Below are 17,379 nucleotides of genomic sequence, written 5' to 3'. Positions count from 1 at the left end.
GCCGCGCGCGGGCGCGGGAGCGGGAGGCGAGGGCGGTGACGTCACGTTCGCGGGAAGCCGCGTGCCGCCGGCAGAGGGGGCGGGGCCGCGCTTAAAGGGGCCGCGCACGTCCGCGGGGAGGGGGACAGACCGGGAACCCCCCCCGAGAACCCTCCCCGGGAACCCCCGCCGGGAACCCCCCCGGGGCAGGCCGGGAAATCCAGGAGCGGAGGCTCCCGCGGGGCCGGGGAAGCCCAGGCTCGCTGCCCGCACACGTGGTGCGGGCGCTCCCCGCCCGGGCGGGCCGACACCGGCGCGGGGACACGGACACACCCCCGGGGCCGTGCGCGGGAGCCGCGTCCCGGCCGGGGCCGGAGCTCGGTGCGGGATCATGGAATCGAGGAAGGACCCACAGGGACCATCCAGTCCAACCCCTGGCCCTGCTCGGACACCCCAACAATCCCACCCTGTCCCTCGGAGCGTCGTCCAAAGGCGGTGGAAGGGCCGAGCCGCAGCCCCGGGCGGTGCCCCCGCGGTGCGGGCCGAGCAGGAGGAGCGCGGGGGCACTGGGGTCACATCGTGACTGCTGCCCCAGCCCTGGAGTGTCCAAGGCCGGCTTGGACGGGGCTTGGAGCAACTTGGGCTAGTGGAAGGCGTCCCTGCCCATGGCAGGGGGTGGAATGAGAGGGGCTTTTGGGTCCCTTCCAACCCAAACTGAGCTGGGATTCCCTGATTCCCATGATCTACTTGTGACAAAACAAAGTTACAAATCTCTAGGGCAGAGATTTCCTCTCCTGAAAAATGTGAACAAGGAACGTGGGTTTTACCCTGGAAGCATCTAAATGAGTCAAATGTTAAATCCAAGGATGAATCCTGCTTTTCTGAATCATCCCTGTGATGCAGCAGCCCCACGGGAGGGGATTTCCCTTGAGGCTGCAATGATGAACTGTGGAAATCAGGCACAGGAAGCCGTTTGGAGCAGCCCATTATTGCTCACTGACCCACAAGATTTAGGGAGCACCTAATTCTGCAAGTACTGCCCCACAGAGTGAGCACAAACCTGGGCTCTTCCCTCACAGAATCACTGAGGTTGGAAAAGACCTCTGAGACCATCAATTCCACTCCCCACCTGGTCCCCCAGCCCAGAGCACTGAGTGCCACACCCAGTCCTTCCTTGGACATCTCCAGGGTGGGGGCTCCACCTGTGCCCACTGCCCTGGGGAGCCTGGTCAGTGCCCAACCACCCTCTGGGGGAAGGACCTTTTCCTGAGATCCAACCTGACCCTGCCCTGACACAGCTCCAGGCGTTCCCTCAGCGTGGCATGAAAGCTGGCAAGTGTCTGGGATTTCAGCTGTGCTTCTGTTTTATTCCATGGCTGTCTCAGAAAAAGGCCCTACAAAGAGCTGGGGGAAAAGCAGGTGAAAGTGCAGAAAAACCCCAAACTCTCCAACTTTCACACTCCATCAGCTGAGGCTGCAAAAAACCTGGTGCTGCTGCACCCAGGGCTGGGGACAGGCAGGGAATGAGAAGCCAGCACAGGCCTGGACCACGGGCAGAGCTGCCCCAGGCACAGCCCAGCTGTGGAGGAACAGACAGATCCCTAAACTTGTGGGTTCTGCAGGGCCCCCCATGTCTGGGAACACCCAGGTCAGGCTTTGGTCACTGTTTTAGGCATGAGGAGGGTCCAGCTCCCCCCTCCATCCTGCAGGCACACACTGGGATGACCTGTACAATTCGTGTTTCCAGAGCTGTTGGGTTTGGTAAAAATGATTTTGTTTTGCTCACACCTTTCCTCCTTTCACTACAACCAGACTTGAGGCTCTGTGGTCCTCAAGTCACCAGGGCAGGGGGACTTTTCATCAGGAGAAAAGGCCACAAGTGGATCTCCTCAGAATCATAAAGGCACCAGGCAGCCCAAACTCCTCCACCCCTGGGAGCTGCCAGCCTGGCCTTGCTCCAGAGATCCTGGCAACTCCCTGGGAGCTCAGTGCTGGTGCTTCAGTGAACATTCCAGACAGCAGGACCATGGTGGGAAACAGATGGGATTCACAGCTCCTTTTGGCTGGCCTTGCCCCTGACCTGTACTTTAGATCTTGCGAGGACAGGGAGGAGAATTCCCACTTCCCAGGAGCCACCTTTGTGATGTTTTACCTGTTTCATTTGTAGATGCTTTAACAGCAGCAGAGCAGGCAGGAAGCTGGCCCTGTGAGTTTGGTGTTAAATCACGTGCAAATATGATTTCTGAGGGTCCCACTGCCAACACAACCTACGTTCGATGCTTCACAAGCAGCACGAGACACATTCCCGGGGCAGGACTGGGAGACAGCAGCCCAAGCTTTGCTCCTGGATTAACCTGGAGCAGTTTCAGAATGGTTCAGGGTAAAGAGAGCACTGGAGGTCACCCAGTCCCACCTCCCTGCTCAACAGGGGCCCCTGGAGTGTTCCCTCAGGATTCTCTCCAGAGGGGTTTGGAATATTTCCAGGGACAGAGACTCCACAGCCTCTCTGAGCTCCAGTGCTTGGTCACCTGCACAGCAAAGTCCTTCCTCCTGTTCAGGAACACAAAAGTTCAGTTCCACCAAACCAGCCCCCCCCCTGCTCTGCACCACCTACAGCTGCTGAGGAACTGCAGTGCCTGGTCCAACAGAAAACACCCCATCAGCTGGATACCCTTCAGGAACAGCCACTGCTCCAGGGGTGCCCATCTGCTCCCTCCTGCAGCCAATTCCCCCCTGCAGCCCCCCCTCCTGCTGCCCCAGCACCTTCCTGCAGATCCTGGGCAATAATCCAGACCCTGGGAGAGAAATTTTAGCAGCCCAGACAGTGCAGGTACCACTCTCTCTCCTGCACCCCCTGCAAGTGGTGGCAGAACTATTTTGTTTCCTCCTTCTGCAACACACTCACCCCTTTAAAGTCCTGCTCCAGCCATGACATTTTCCTCTGGAGCTGTAAATTCCCTGTAGGAATAACTGAGTTGTTTGCAAAACTGAAGAGACACTGGCAGGAAAATGTTGATGAAGTGTCGTCACCACTTTGCAGGGGAGGAAAAGACCCTGCAGAACGTTTTTCTGAGACCAAGGCACACACAACTCAGCCTCTTGGGAAGAATTTCATCCCCTTTTGCAGTGCAAAAACGGACCTAAATTAGGATTCATTGCTGGTTTTTTCCCTGTTAGGGCTGAGGGAAACTGCAATCGTGAGCAGCTGGTAATGGGGCTGCTACAATATCCCAGTGCCAGCTAAAGCACTTATTTCAGAATAATTTCACTTCAACACTAACAGAGCTTTTCCCAGCCTGGAAGAATCCATGTGCTGTGCTGCTTCAAGGGAAAATCCAGCCTCTGGAGGGAACAGAGCACCATCTCCTCAGGATCTTTGGTCCTACCCCCTCTCCAGCTGTCCCAGTAACAGCCAGAGCTCTCAGCTGTGAGAGCCAAGTGTCAAACACCAGGTAGCACAACAAGCACCAAGCTTGGAATACACAGGAACATTCCCAGATGTTTAACAGCTCAGAGTGCTCCAGGTGAACTGAGGTTCCTCCTAGTACCAGATCCCCAAACAACATTTACATTTCCTTGAGAGTTCTGCCAAAACAGAGCATTTTTAGTGAGGCTAAACCTTCTGATAGTTCCTCACTGTGCTTCTCAACAGCCACACTTCCATCCCTGCCCCAATCCTTCCAGAATGGGCACAGACACCTTTCTACATCCAGCAGGGATGATGCCTTTCCTCCAGGAAAGTGTTCTTCATAGGACAAACTTCTCTTGTCCACGAGCAGCAGCTCCTCAGAGCAGGCCGGGCTGGCACAAAAAGCCAGAATATTCACTGCTCAACACCAGTTCTGAGGCTCAGCCAGGGTTTAGGGGCCATTTCTTATTTACAGAATGTCTGGGAAACACTTAAGTGGCTCATTTTTCTTCCAGAGATCACACAGGAGAGCACAGTGCAGAGGGCCTGTACTGCTCCCCCCAGTATCACCAGTCAAGGAACTGGGAAACAAGAAACACCAGCCTGGGCCCTTTACAACACAGGATTCCCCTCACACAGACTCACAGCTCTCATGATGCAATAAACCATAAAATAAATTCAACTCAAGAACAAAAATGTCTGTTCTCATCCTGGTCACCAGGAAAAAAACCCCAGAACTTCCTCTGCTTCAAGGCAGGGGAAAATTTTGAGCAAAAAATTCCAACCTGCTCCCCCAGAACCTGGGCCAGAGGCTCCTCCTGGTAGTACCATCCTGGAAGGCAAGGTAGGGACTGCCAGGTACATGGAGCTGCATTCCTGGCTCCAGTGGTTCCTGGGAATGCTGACTGCACATCCATTCCTTGAATTCTTTTCTGACAGGGACCAGTCAGAGCCCTTCCACCCCACAGGCCTGTGAAGCCACTCTAGGCACACGGTTCAAAGAAATCTCCCACTTTGGAAGGGACCCCCAAGGATCATCCAGTCCAGCTCCTGGCCCAGCACAGACACCCCAACAATCCCACCCTGTCCCTCAGAGCCTTGTCCAAACCCTCCTGGAGCTCTGGCAGCCTTGGGGCTGTGCCCACTGCCCTGGGGAGCCTGGTCAGTGCCAACCACCCTCTGGGGGAAGAACCTTTTCCTGAGATCCAGCTTAAACCTCCCAACACAGCTCCAGCCATTCCCAGCACGAGACAGGGACAAACTGAACCAGCACCACTGTTTGCAGACAACTGGGTCTTTTATTAAGTATTTAAAGTGCTACAAAAAACTGAAGGAGCCTTCATGGAGCAACTTCCTTTTCTGCAGTCTTTAGCTCTGTTGGAAGAAGCAAACACAGCTCATTAGTGGAGTCATTTAGCAATTAAATGTGATGCAGCAAATAGAGCTGGGCACTCACAGCCGGGCACTCGATGGCTCCGCTGTTGATGTCGTCGATGATGTCGTGGGGGTGTCTGCCATCGATGCTGCAGCCCACAGACTGGGCAGTGCCCAGGATCTCCTTGATGGTCCCTGCAGCAGGAACACACAGCTTGTCAGTGCTTTAGCACAGGGAAACATCTGAGAACTCACTTGGAACACCCTGGGCTAGTGGAAGGTGTCCCTGCCCATGGCAGGAGGCACAATGAGATGAGCTTTAAGGTCCCTTCCAACCCAGACCAGTCTGTGATTCTGTAACAGAGAACTCCTCACACCTCTCAGCTGTCCCTCCCTCTGGGGGTTTGCAGGCTGGAGCTCACCAGGAGACAGCAAGTCACTTATCCAGCTCTCATGTCCTGGTTTCCCAGGGAATGCACTGGGAAGTGCTACCTGTACCTGTCCCCTCCCCAGGGGTTCGGGCTCCCAGCCAGCACAGGCTGTCCCTGTGGTGCTCAGCATACATGGCTGTGGGCCCTCACAGAACTGGAGCAGAACCTGGCTCAGACACCTGGAGCAGGCAGAGGGAGCACTCCAAATCCCTGGAGCAGGCAGAGGGAGCACTCCAAACCCCTGGAGCAGGCAGAGGGAGCACTCCAAACCCCTGGAGCAGGCAGAGGGAGCACTCCAAACCCCTGGAGCAGGCAGAGGGAGCACTCCAAGCCCCTGGAGCAGGCAGAGGGAGCACTCCAAGCCCCTGGAGCAGGCAGAGGGAGCACTCCAAGCCCCTGGAGCAGGCACAGGGAGCTCTCCCTGTCTCCCAGTCCCAGGACTCACCCGAGAGCTCCCGAGCCAGGGACCTGTGGCGCATCTGCCGCGCGATGTTCACGATCTCGTCGAAGGTGACGCTCCCGCTGTGTTTGACTGTGAGGGGACAGCAGCAGTGAGGACACCTGGGCACAGGCACTGCCACCAACCCCTCAGCAGCACCATTCCCAGTGCCCTGACCCCATGGAAAGCTGGGAGCTCCCAGCTCTAATGGGACTGCCATCAGTGCTCCTGCCCCCAGACTGTGACACAAAGTTACCCACAACAACCCTTTCCTAAGCTGGCATTTTCTGCCAGCTCCCCTCTGGCTGTACCAGGCTCCATAGGACACACACGGGATGGGTACAGGTACCTGTTTTACCCTGGTTTTACCCAGAGAAGCTGTGGCTGCCCCATCCCTGGAAGTGTCCAAGGCCAGGTTGGACAGGGCTTGGAGCAACCTGGGCTAGTGGGAGGTGTCCATGGCAGGGGGTGGCACTGGATGGGCTTTAAGGTCCCTCCCAACCCAGCCCAGTCTGGGATTTCAAGATTCTGTGATCTTCTGAAAAGCAGAATCCTGGCTGCTCAGGACACAGCCCTGTGGCACCTGTTTGCCAGTTTGCCCTGACTAATCCCAGAGGAAGGTACTGGTGTTCCCCCCTTTTACCCCTGAAACATTCAGAACCAAAGCCAGGGGAGCACTTACTGTTCTTCTGCTTCTTCCTGTCACGAGGGGGCTCCTTCAGAGCTTTGATAATCAGAGCAGAGGCAGAAGGAACAACCTCTATCTAAACGGAAAGAGATTAATTCCCCCCCATCCTACACAGAATTTCAACACTAATGAAAATAATCAATCCATCAGTCATTTAGCTCAGCAAAACTAACTGCCAGAGCAGCGTGGGTTGGGTTAGTTCCCTCACACACCAGATTTTCTGGGATGCAGGCACCTGTTCCCAGGTTTTCGGCACAGGCCTCCCCACATCCAGGGGAGAACTGCTTCCTGCCTGGGGCTTCCTCTCAGCTCACCACTGGAATGTACCAGCCACGGAGGTCAGGACAGGCACGGTGGCAGGTGGCTACTGGATTAGTTATTTTCATTTTATCTCCCACATATCCCAATTATTTATTTTCCATTCCATGAGTTTTTATTTATTTTTATGTTGCTCAAAATAAGTTTTTTTTGCCGGTTCTGCTGAAGGAACAATTTATCTGTGCAGGAAGCAACAGCAGCATGAAAACAAGGTGACAGCAGGATAAAAATTGAACTTTGGCACATGAGGGTCTCTTCCCATGGACAGGATCCTCCAGCCTGGCTCCACACACATCCCCCACCCACGTTATAAGGTCTTCCCAGAAGCCCCCCACACACCCCTGTGTGGCACTCATTTTATCCACCTCGGAAGGATGAAGGGCTGAGTGGACCCTGCCGGGATTTGGGCCGGTGGCTGGAGCGGGGGGGCCCGGGGGGGCTCCACACCCACAGCACACGCGGCCCCTCCGCTGGCGTTCGGTACCTGCGCTTGCCTGTTCTGGATCGTGAGCTTCACCGTGATCCGCAGCCCCTTCCAGTCGCCCGTGGCCTTGGCGATGTCATCGCCCACCTTCTTGGGGGACTGAGGGGCGACACGGGGCCGTCACACAGAGCTCGGCTTAAACCAGAGAGCCCCGCGCCGCCCCAGGCGTGTCCCGGCTCCTCGGCTCTGCTGTGAGGTCGCTGAACACCCTCTTTTCTCCGGGACCGCCCCCAGCACTTCCCGGGACACGCTTCCCACCTTCCCCTCCCGGGAATACACTTATTTCCCCCTCGGACACGTTTCCCAGGGCCCCATCCCACTGCCCTTCCCGGCGCCACGCTGATTTCCCCTCTGGACTTGCTTCCCAACCCCTCATCCCCCAGGGACACGCTTCCCACTCTCTCTCCCAGGAACACTTATTTCCCCTCTGGACACACTGCCCAGCCCCCTCCATCCCCGGGGACACATTTCCCACTCCCCCAACACCCGCTAGGACAAGTTTATCCCCCCAGGAACACGCTTCCCACCGCCCACTCCGGGATGCGTTTCCCTCCCCCCGGGGACACGCTTATCCCCCCCGGACACGCTTTCCACCGTCCCCCCGCCCTCTGAACACGTTTCCCACGCCCTCAGTCCCCCGTCCCCGGTACCTACCAGCCCCAGGGGTCCGATCTTGGGGGCGAGCGCGGAGGTGGCTCCGACCTCCCCTCCGGTGCAGCGCAGATACACTGCGGGGACAGCGCCGCGTCAGCCGCGCCCGCGGGCCCCGCCACCGCCCCGGCCGCCTCCCGAACCCCCCCGCCCGGCTCGTACCGACTTTGATCTCGTTGGGGTCGAACTTGGGCGGCATCGCGGCGCGGGGTGGGCCGGGATGGAGGCGGATGGAGGGCGATGTGGACTCGGGCCTGCAGGGGCGATGAAAGAAAGTCTGTGGTCCGCGAGACGAATATATACCTGCTAAGATCTCGCGAGAGATCCAGAGCGCGTGTACATGTGCCGAGATCTCGCGAGAGCTGGAGTTTGTACGGCTCTGGATAGATATAAATATATAAATAGAGACAGAAATAGATATAAATAGAGATATAGGGAGATATGGATAGAGATTTAGAGAGATATAAATACGAAGACAGAAATAGAGATATAGATACGGATCTATAGAGATAGAGATATAAAGATGTATAAATATAGAAAAAGAAATAGATATAAATAGATATGGATAGATATGGATACATAGAGATATATAGAGATTTAGATAGAGATATACAGATATATAAATATAGAGACAGAAACATAGAGATAGGTAGAAATATACTGAGAGATAGAAAGATAGAGGTATAGATACAAATAGAGAGATATGGGTAGATATATATATATAGACATATGGATAAAGATATATAGAGATATTGACATAGGTAGATTAGATAGATGGGCGGATGGATGGATGGATAGATAGATGATATATAGGTAGATAAATGGATTGATAGACGATATATAGGTAGATGGATGGGCCAAGACCAATTGTATGAGGGTCAATAGGCCAAGTGCCAGGTCCTGCACTTGGGTTACAACAATCCCACACAAGGCTCCAGTCCTGGGGAAGAGTGGCTGGAAATCTGCCCACTGGGAAAGGCCCTGGGGGTGCTGGTTGAACATGAGCCCAGGTGTGCCCAGGTGGGCAAGAAGGCCAATGGCCCCTGGATTGTACCAGCCATGGTCTGGCAGCAGGGCCAGGGCAGTGCCTGTCCCCCTGTGCTGGGCACTGGTGGGGCCCCCCTTCCAATCCTGGGGGCAGTTCTAGGCCCCTCATCATTGCAAAATGTGGAATATATAAAAATTTTCTTAAGAAAGGCTGTTCTTTGATGTTTGGTCTTTGTAGCTTTCAATCCTAATCAACCAGAAGGGTGATGTGATTTCTGAAACAGCAGCTCAACAAGCTCTGAGTGATGTCCAGGTGTTAGAAAAATAAGTTACTTGTTGGTAGAATTGCTCTGTTGAGTTTAGGGCTGGACATGCTTCAGTGATCTCAGAGCCAGGGGAAGGCGAAAGCTTGCGGAGAGGGATGTACCACTGATAGTGGGCACAAAGAATGCAGGATTTACAGGCCATAAGGACTTGTGGTAGAACTCCCAAGATAAGGTAGAAACTAATAAAGCCAACTGAGCAACTGCGCTGAAATCAGCTCCAACAGGGGCAGATCCTGACCACCCATCGAGAAACCCCCTGATCCTAAAGAAGAGAAACACTGAGCAGGGGACTAATTAGCATGAGAAGAGAGAATAATTAATGAAGAGAGAATACTAATTAATTAAAGAACTATGTAACTTGTAGCCAGTGAACACTAATTCGTTTGTTTGCTAAAATGTATAAATAGTAAAAAGTTTTGATAGTCTGCTGTGCTGGCACTGCTGGGGCACCTCAAGTCCTGTGCCCAGTTTTAGGCCACTCAGTTCTGGAAAGACCTTGAGGGGCTGGAGCGTGTGCAGGGAAGGGAACGGAGCTGGGAAGGGGCTGGAGCAGCAGGAGGGGCTGAGGGAGCTGGGGGGGCTCAGCCTGGAGCAAAGGAGGCTCAGGGGGGACCTTCTGGCTCTGCAACCCCCTGACAGGAGGGGGGAGCCGGGGGGGTTTTGGGCTCTGCTCCCAGGGAACAAGGGAAAAGATGAGAGGAAACGGCCTCGAGCTGTGCCAGGGGAGGGCCAGGTTGGACATCAGGGAAAATTTCCTCATGGAAAGGGTGGTCAGGCACTGGCAGGGGCTGCCCAGGGAGGTGGTGGAGTCCCCACTCCTGCAGGTGTCCAAGGAACGACTGGCCGTGGCACTCAGTGGTCTGGGCCGGGTGACAAGGTGGGGATCGGGCACAGGTTGGACTCGATGATCTTGGAGATCTTTTCCAATCCCAAATAATTTCGGTATCTTGTGACAGGGCGGGGCGGTCCTCCGGCCTGCTGGGGGCGCGCGAGAGCCGGAGGCAGAGCGCTGTGGTCTGGGCGAGGCGCTCAGGCCGCGCGTCTCGGTGCCCGCGGGCAGGTGATCATGTGACCTGGCGGTGTCTCAAGATGGCGGCGGCGAGCGGTGAGTGGACTGAGGGGGGAGACCCGGGCGGGACACTCGGGACGGGATCCCCGGGGCGGCCCCGGGCTCCCGGGGGGGCGAGCACGGGCACTGTAGCTCGGTGACGCTCCTCGGGAGCGAGTCGTGCCCGGAGCCGCGCGGTGTTTGCCCTCGCTGACTGTCACACCTTTCCCCAGGTGTTGGGCCGCTGCCCGAGGGCCACGAACCCAAATCCCGGCAGGGCCCACTCAGCCCTTCGTCTTTCCGAGGTTCTGGGCCCTCGGGCACAGAACGGCGCCGTTGTGGCTGATAAAAGGGTGAAGAAGACGAGGAGGACCACGGGTAGCCCCTGGAAGCGCTGTGAGCCTGGGAGGGGAACCCTGCGGGGACCCCTAAAGAGGAGAAGAGGAATAGTGATAATGTGGGAAAGGAAGGACTGGTGAAGACGAGAGATTCGTTTCAGGGAGGCCCCTGGCAGGGACGGGCCGTGGCAGGGGTGGCACAGCTCTGGTGGCAGCCCCAGCACAAAGAACCAACACTCCCGTGTTGCAGGACAGGGAGTTAAAAGCTGCGGTTCCCCCCCGTGCCTGTTCCAGGCCCTGCAGGGCTGGCTCCTGTCACTGCTGGATGCTTGATGACCTCCCTGTCAGGGAGCCAGGCCAGCCTGGAGGTGTCTGGTGACAGCTCTGTCCCCATGGCCAGGCAGAACCTCCCAGATCCAGGCCCTGCCTCACTGCTCTGCTCCTGAATGTATTTCCCAGATGAAATAAAGCATCTCTTCCTTCCACGCCCTCATCTTGTCTGCTGCAGTGCTGTGCTGCTTTTATGATGTCCAGAATGTTTTAAAAATGGGGGTTTGTTCTTACAGAGCCATTTTGCTGCTTTGTTTTGATGACATTTGTTTGTAAAATTAGGGGTTTGGTTTTCTCTTGCTGCCACCACCCAAACAGCTGCAGGGATTGGGGAACACCCAGTGGACATTCCTGGGCCCTTTCTCACCCTGTGAGTGTGTGTGGCTGCACAGACCAGCCCTGGCTCCTATGGGGATGCAGGATTTGGTATCCCTGGGTGCTCCCTGCCTGTCCCAGGCACTTACAGACAATTCTTTCAGGAGCTTAATAAATAAAAACTGCTGTTGAGTGGGTGCTGCTCTCACTCAGGATTGGTGCTGGTCAGTTGAGCACACACAGGCACTGTCACTGCTGGCACAGCTTTGCTCTCTGCGGGTTTGACTTGTGTTTTTTAAGGCAGGTTCTGACATTTAAAAGCTGCTGAATCCATTTAACAAGTCTCTGGTCCTTCATCTTTTGACCAGGGGTTCTTTTCCTGTTCAGTGTCTGCCCTTCAGCCTTCATGTCTTTATGAAGGTAAAAACTTGTGATTTCCCACTATCCCCATGACTGACAATGTCTGTCTGGAACAGAGGACAAAGGGATGCAGAAATCCTCAGCAAAGATTTGAACATGTTCAGCAAAGTCAGGATATCTTGCTGCAGGCACCTTGTCCTTCTGCTTTCCCATCTTTAAATCTTTTGTGGGAGGTTTTGACATTTAAAAGCTGCTCAGTCCATTTAACAAGTCTCTGATGCTTCATCTTTTGACCCCTGATAGGATTCTTTTCCTGTTCAGTGTCTGCCCTTCAGCCTTCATGTCTTGATGAAGGTGAAAACTCGTGATTTCCCACTATCCCCATGACTGACAATGTCTGTCTGGAACAGAGGAAGGTGAGGTGGGTCAAGGGGATGCACAAATGCTCAGCAAAGACATGATGAACATGTTGAGCAAGGTCAGGAATATCTTGCTGCAGGCACCTTGTCCTTCTGCTTTTCACTTTTAAATATTTTATGGCAAGTTTTGACATTTAAAAGCTGCTCAGTCCGTTTAACAGTCTCTGATACTTCATCTTTTGACCCTTAATAGGATTCTTTTCCTGATCAGTGTCTTCATGTCTTTATCTGTTTCCTTGGGTGAAAACTGATGATTTCCCACTATCCCCATGACTAATAATGTCTGTCTGGAACACAGGAAGGTGAGGTGGGACAAGGGGATGCAGAAATCCTCAGTAAAGACTTGGACACGTTTAGTAAAGTCAAGGATTTCTTGCTGGAGGCACTTTGTCCTTCTGCTTTTCATCTTTAAACCTCCTTTTGTTTCTGTCTGTGATGTCTGACCTGTGGCTGTGGCCCTTCATTGCTGTCCTGCATTTCCCACCTGTAGCTCCTGACAATCGACTTCCCCTCCTGCTCAGCCCTCTGAATTTTGGCTCTTCCCTCCCCTCCTGAGAGGAGCTGAGTCTGAGGAGCATTTCAACAGCCTGAAGTGGTTCAAAAGGCAGGAACTGAGATGGCAGGGGAAGAGCCATGGAACTGCTGGAGTGTGATTCCAACACACAGAATGAGTTTGTTTGTAACCACTTTGTGCTGTGGCTCGTGGCTTGTTCCAGTGAGAGCTGTGACAGCAGGACAGTGACTCAGGATGGCTTTGCCTCCTTGTTTCTGGAGTGAAACCTGGATGAGTGGACTGAAGGGATGTTTTTACCTTTACACAAAGGATTTATCTCCATAAAGCTCTGGGCAGTTTTTGGCAGAGCTCTCCCTATACAAGGAACGTTCCTGGCTGGATCCTGTGGGTACCTGCTTTTCAGTGGAGTTTGGGACCAGTTTGCAGGCACAGAGCTGGCAAAGAACCAGCTCTTTATGTGCAACATGAGCTCACTGTGCCAGTTAGTGCTGAACTGAGGAAGGAGTGACTCTTTTATATGATTAGATGATTTATATGATTATTAACAGTGTTTAAAAAAGTCATTGCAAAGTGAAACTTGAGTGCAGAGTTCCCAGTGTGTGTCTCAGTGAGGGCTTTGGGCAGCTGGAGCCCTGCCTGGACTCCCCCCTTTGCCAGGCAGAGCTGGGCAGGGCTCCTTGGGCTCCTCCAGCAATCCAAGGCTTCTCACCCACACCCTGCAGGTCTCCAACCTCACTGTTGCCCTTCTGCTCTTCTCTCATCCCAGCCTTATCTCCACACCAGACCCATCCCAGCTGTGTCAGGTCCCCTGTTCTCCTGCAGCCCCAGCTCAGGCTCTTTCTGCATTGCCCATTTTTCACCCCCTGCTCTGGTGCAGCCTCAGATAAACCCCTTTTTATCTTTGATTTTATTCCTCACCTCTTTTCCCAACATCCCAGCTGGTGCCATCTCATTCCCAGCTGATCTCCCTTGTCTAGCCCTTCCCTCAAAATCTGCCAACAATTCCCTTTTTCTCCATGCTGGGTAAGTCCTGTCCCAGAGCTGCCTGGGCTCTGTTCCCCTTCACCCACCTGCACTCCCAGTTCCACCAGGGCCCTTCCTGGGCCCACTCTCCTCTCTCAGCTTCAGCTTCTCCTCCCTTTACCCTTGAACCAGCTGGACCCTTTGCTCCCAGTCCTGGATTCTGGCTTGAGGATGGAGCAATCTGCCCTGGACACGTCCATCCTGGGAGAAGCTCTGCAGTGCCCAGGGGGGCAGCTGTGGTCAGCTCTGTAGTCAGAATTTTGCTGAAGCTGGGTTCTTTCAGCTCTGCAGGCAGTTGTCAGACTATTGGAAATGGATTTGGCTTTATAAACCTATTGAAAATCTGACTTTAACACTGTTGGGTGTTAAAAGCAGAACCTTTTCATCTCTCTGTGTGACTAAAATGGGAAAGGTGTTCCTGGGTGATTCTGCTGCTGCCTAGAAAGCAAATGAGCCAAGCTTTTGTTAACTTGAGGCAGTTCCTAAAGCTGAGAAGCAAAGTCCATCTTGGGCATCCCAATTCTGCTCCCCTGATGTCCTGGGAAGTGGCTGGGATGGGCTGTGACGTGTCAGGGGAGGCTCTGCCGGACCCAGCACTCAGCAAGTGCCTGTATTTTGAACTGCATCAGGATCTTGTTTATTCTCACCTGCCCTGGAAGGGGAAGGCAGCTCTGTTGCTGTCAGTTTTTTCACATTTTTAGCCTAATTTTATTCTAGAAAATTTTATAGTTCCTTCTTATTGTGCCAGAATTGACTTTGAGTTCAAATAGGGGTTTTTTTTGCTACAGTTACATCTGGAGTGGCCCCTGCATTTCCCTGATCCCTCAGTAGCCTTTCTCTGTACCTGTTCCAGCTTGACTCAGTGGATATTGCACAGGGATGACCCAGACAATCGACAGCAGTGCTTTGGTGGCTCATGTGAACACTTCCCCGTGGAGGTTCCTGTTGGACCCAGCCAGAGAAGGGCTAAAACAGGGACAATTCCCGAGACACTGATTCTTTTCTTTTCTCTTGTTTCCCCCCTTGTTAGAGCCCAGCTGTGCAGCCCGGGCTCCCCAGCACACACAGACTGCAGGATTGCTCAGCCTGTCTCTGCCCTGATCCCTGTCTGGGGGCAGAGCCACAGCCAGAGCCGAGGATGCCGCTCTTCTCCCGCAAGAAGAAACCCAGCGATGACGCCCGGAAGCGCCTTGAGTACCAACTGTGCCTGGTGAGCAGTGCCAGGCTCACTTCTGTGCCCTGGGTCTGGGCCTGGGTGCCAGGGGGCTTGGCATGTCCCCTGTGTTACCAGGAACCGTGTTCCTGATCTCACCCAGACAGTTTTCCTTCTCACCAAGGTCCTCTTCTTAATGTACATCAGGGAATTCCTGCCTTCCTGTCTCCCTTTGCCCTCCCATTTCCATGGGACATCCTCCCCCCCACCCCACCTCCTGCCAGCCCACAGATGGGACCCCCAGCACTCCTCCATGCCCCTTTGCCCTCACAGATCTCCCAGTTTGCTTTTCCTTCCAGGGAACCTGTGACATCCCCTTTCCCATCATCCAGCCTTTCCTTGTGCCCCTCTTTTGCTTCTCATTACTATTTCATATCTTCCTGTCACTCAGAGGATCAACTTGTTAGATTTGCTCTTTGTTTTCCTGGACTAGGATTTCCCCAGGGTCCTCTGTGTGGATCCTCAGCAGGTTCTGTTGTGCCAGTGAGGGTGGCAGAACAGTCCAGCAGCAGCCCTGGGTTTGCAGTTGGTTTCTGATGGAAATCTGCTTTTGGGTTATTTCACCTTCTCTGCCCTGGGAGCTGTGGACCAGGGGGGTCTCCTGGAGCACCAGGAGCAGCTGAGGGAGCTGGGGGGGCTCAGCCTGGAGAAAAGGAGGCTCAGGGGGGACCTCCTCACTCTCTGCAACTCCCTGACAGGAGGGAGGAGCCGAGGGGGGCTCTGCTCCCAGGGAACAAGGGACAGGAGGAGAGGAAATGGCCTCAAGTTGTGCCAGGGGAGGGTCAGGTTGGACATCAGGGAAAATTTCTTCATGCCCAGGGCAGTGCTGGAGTCCCCATCCCTGGAGGGGTTTAAAAGCCGTGTGGATGTGGCACCTGGGGACCTGGGTTAGTGGTGGCCTTGGCAGTGCTGAGGGAATGGTTGGACTTAGTGATCTTGGAGGGCTTTTTCAACCTTAACAGTTCCATGATTCTATGCTGTGCTCTATCCCAAAGTATTTTAGAATTTAGAAACTTCAGGTTGGCTGTCTGTGAAGTGTCTTGGAAAAGCAAGCATGGTCATGTACCAATAATGACACAAGTTTACTGAATTCATTCAGCTGGAGGGTTTCTGGGGAGGGGTGGTTTACCTGTCCTGTCCTAGGATTAGTTCTGTGTTGCATGTGCTTAGTTCAGGGTCAGGATGTCCAGTTCTGAAGACTTATCAGAGGCACAAACACAAGTAGGTTTTATTGCCTTGTGCAGTACCTTTTATTTAAGAAAATAGTTGCAGAGATGCTCACAGTGAGTCTGTCCAGGTTTGTCACCATTAGCAGCTGCATTGGATGTGGTTGAACATGGAAAATCACTTTGGAACAGAGTCACAGAATCACAGAAGAGCTGACAGGAACCTTAAAGATCATCCAGTTCCACCCCCTGCCATGGGCAGGGACACCTTCCACTAGCCCAGGTTGCTCCAAGCCTCATCCAATCTGGCCTTGGACACTTCCAGGGATGGGAATACACAACCTCTCTGGGCAATGAGAATTGCAGGATGCAGCAAGAGGTCATGTGTTCCTGCATGGTCTAATTCTCTGGATGTGTGTCTTCCCTCTCCAGGCAAAAGAAGCTGGTGCTGATGACACCCTTGACATATCCGGATGTGAACTCTCAGAGGTATGTTCTCTACAGCTTCCAGCATTAAGTCACAGCTCTGATCCTTCTGTCAGATGTGGTGTCATGTCTGTGAGCCTCCAGACAGAACCTGTTACTGGGCCACCTTTTCCTCTGTCTCCTCACCTCTGGCTTTCAGCTGGGGGCTTCTTCCCCATTTTTGGTGGGAGTTTGCCTGTCCTGCCTGATGCTTCAACACCATTTCTGTCCTGGGAATCCTTTTGCATTTGACAGGGTGAGAAGGGCAGAGTGGCCTCATACCCTCCCCCAGTAACTTGGTAGGACCCCAGTTTGGGACCTCATGGCCTAATTTTGCTGGTCCTGAGGGAATTTGTTTGCCAGAGGCTGACTGTTTCTAATCTTAGAGCTGCACAGTCTGCCACCCATGGTTATTTTTCTGTATCAGTGAAAATCCCAGCTGGTTAAGGATGGAAATCTCACTTCCAGCTTGGCTTCTTTTATGACACCCAACTCAGTGAGGAGCAGTCTGTGTGCTGTGTGTGGGTGGGCAGTGACAGAGTGCCAGGCACTCCCAGCACACACAGCTTTCCCTGCTGGCAACCAGGCCAGAAGCCCCTTTCTATTTCACTTCCAATTTTTATTCATTATCTCATGTTTCTAAAATGTTGATAGCCTTTTGGAAGGGGAGAGCTTTGCCAAGCAAGTTAATGGGTGTTGTGCTGCTCTTTGTGGGGAGAGCTCTCCTCTTGGAGAGGAGAGCTGTCTGCTCTGCAGTGGGAAATGGCTTTGCTGAGACTTCAGGGTGTTTTGTTCCAAGCTCAGAAGCCAACAGCACCTTGTGTGCAGGTTTGCAGGCTGTGGGACAGTCTGGCAGCCTCTCTGGGTGTAGCAGGGCCAGAGGATCTACCCACCAGCTCCACTCATGGCTGCAGCTGCTCTGGGATCCCCAGCAGCTCCTTTTGGATTGGTACCATAAAACCCTGCCTTGCTGTTTCATTCTGTCCTTTGCTGTTTCAATAAATGAAGTGAAACATCAGTTTTGTCTTAAAATGAACCGTGGACAGGAGTTTGGCTGGTGCTGCTCAGCTGTGCCTGGCACCTCCCTTTTGTCCCTGCCCTC

At 53.8% G+C, this 17,379-nt stretch overlaps 2 protein-coding genes and 1 non-coding gene across 5 annotated transcripts in view; 1 reads left to right on the top strand and 2 right to left on the bottom strand.

The window, feature by feature from the left end:
* Positions 1-4,666: 4,666 nt before the first annotated feature.
* Positions 4,667-8,044, bottom strand: RPL12 (ribosomal protein L12). Its single transcript, XM_027746854.2, has 7 exons — positions 7,936-8,044; positions 7,777-7,850; positions 7,123-7,221; positions 6,315-6,396; positions 5,639-5,725; positions 4,845-4,957; positions 4,667-4,762 (listed from the first exon to the last, which is right to left on the bottom strand). Exons 1-7 carry the CDS (start codon positions 7,970-7,972, stop codon positions 4,757-4,759), a joined length of 498 nt encoding a protein of 165 aa, XP_027602655.1. The 5' UTR covers positions 7,973-8,044; the 3' UTR covers positions 4,667-4,756.
* On the bottom strand, positions 6,554-6,681 carry LOC114001594. The gene has a single exon (XR_003545612.1). It is a non-coding gene; the product is annotated as a small nucleolar RNA SNORA65 (small nucleolar RNA).
* A 2,330-nt stretch (positions 8,045-10,374) lies between the features above and the next one.
* The window catches only part of LRSAM1 (leucine rich repeat and sterile alpha motif containing 1), a 30,039-nt gene continuing 23,034 nt past the window's right edge, over positions 10,375-17,379 (top strand). For all 3 annotated transcript variants that reach the window (XM_039388789.1, XM_039388788.1, XM_027746845.2), the window contains exons 1-3: positions 10,375-10,530; positions 14,464-14,643; positions 16,245-16,301. In XM_039388789.1, coding sequence (XP_039244723.1) covers positions 14,572-14,643; positions 16,245-16,301 — 129 coding nt within the window. In that variant the 5' untranslated portion in view covers positions 10,375-10,530; positions 14,464-14,571. The remainder of the gene's footprint in view (positions 10,531-14,463; positions 14,644-16,244; positions 16,302-17,379) is intronic.

This window comes from Pipra filicauda, unplaced genomic scaffold (genome assembly GCF_003945595.2).
Source record: "Pipra filicauda isolate LSUMZ 115617 unplaced genomic scaffold, ASM394559v2 scaffold689_size176454_pilon, whole genome shotgun sequence".
NCBI classification, from domain to species: Eukaryota; Metazoa; Chordata; class Aves; order Passeriformes; family Pipridae; genus Pipra; species Pipra filicauda.
This window is presented reverse-complemented; position numbering and strand designations above follow the sequence as displayed.

Bases quoted from the DNA above. Each gene is read 5' to 3' on its own strand.
- RPL12 (XM_027746854.2), bottom strand. From the start codon at position 7,972: ATGCCGCCCAAGTTCGACCCCAACGAGATCAAAGTCG. The intron at 6,397-7,122 runs GTACCGAACGCC...CTTTCCGTTTAG, and splicing joins TCCAGAACAGGCAAGCGCAG to ATAGAGGTTGTTCCTTCTGC. The intron at 4,958-5,638 runs GTGAGTCCTGGG...TTCCTGCTGCAG, and splicing joins CCTGGCTCGGGAGCTCTCGG to GGACCATCAAGGAGATCCTG.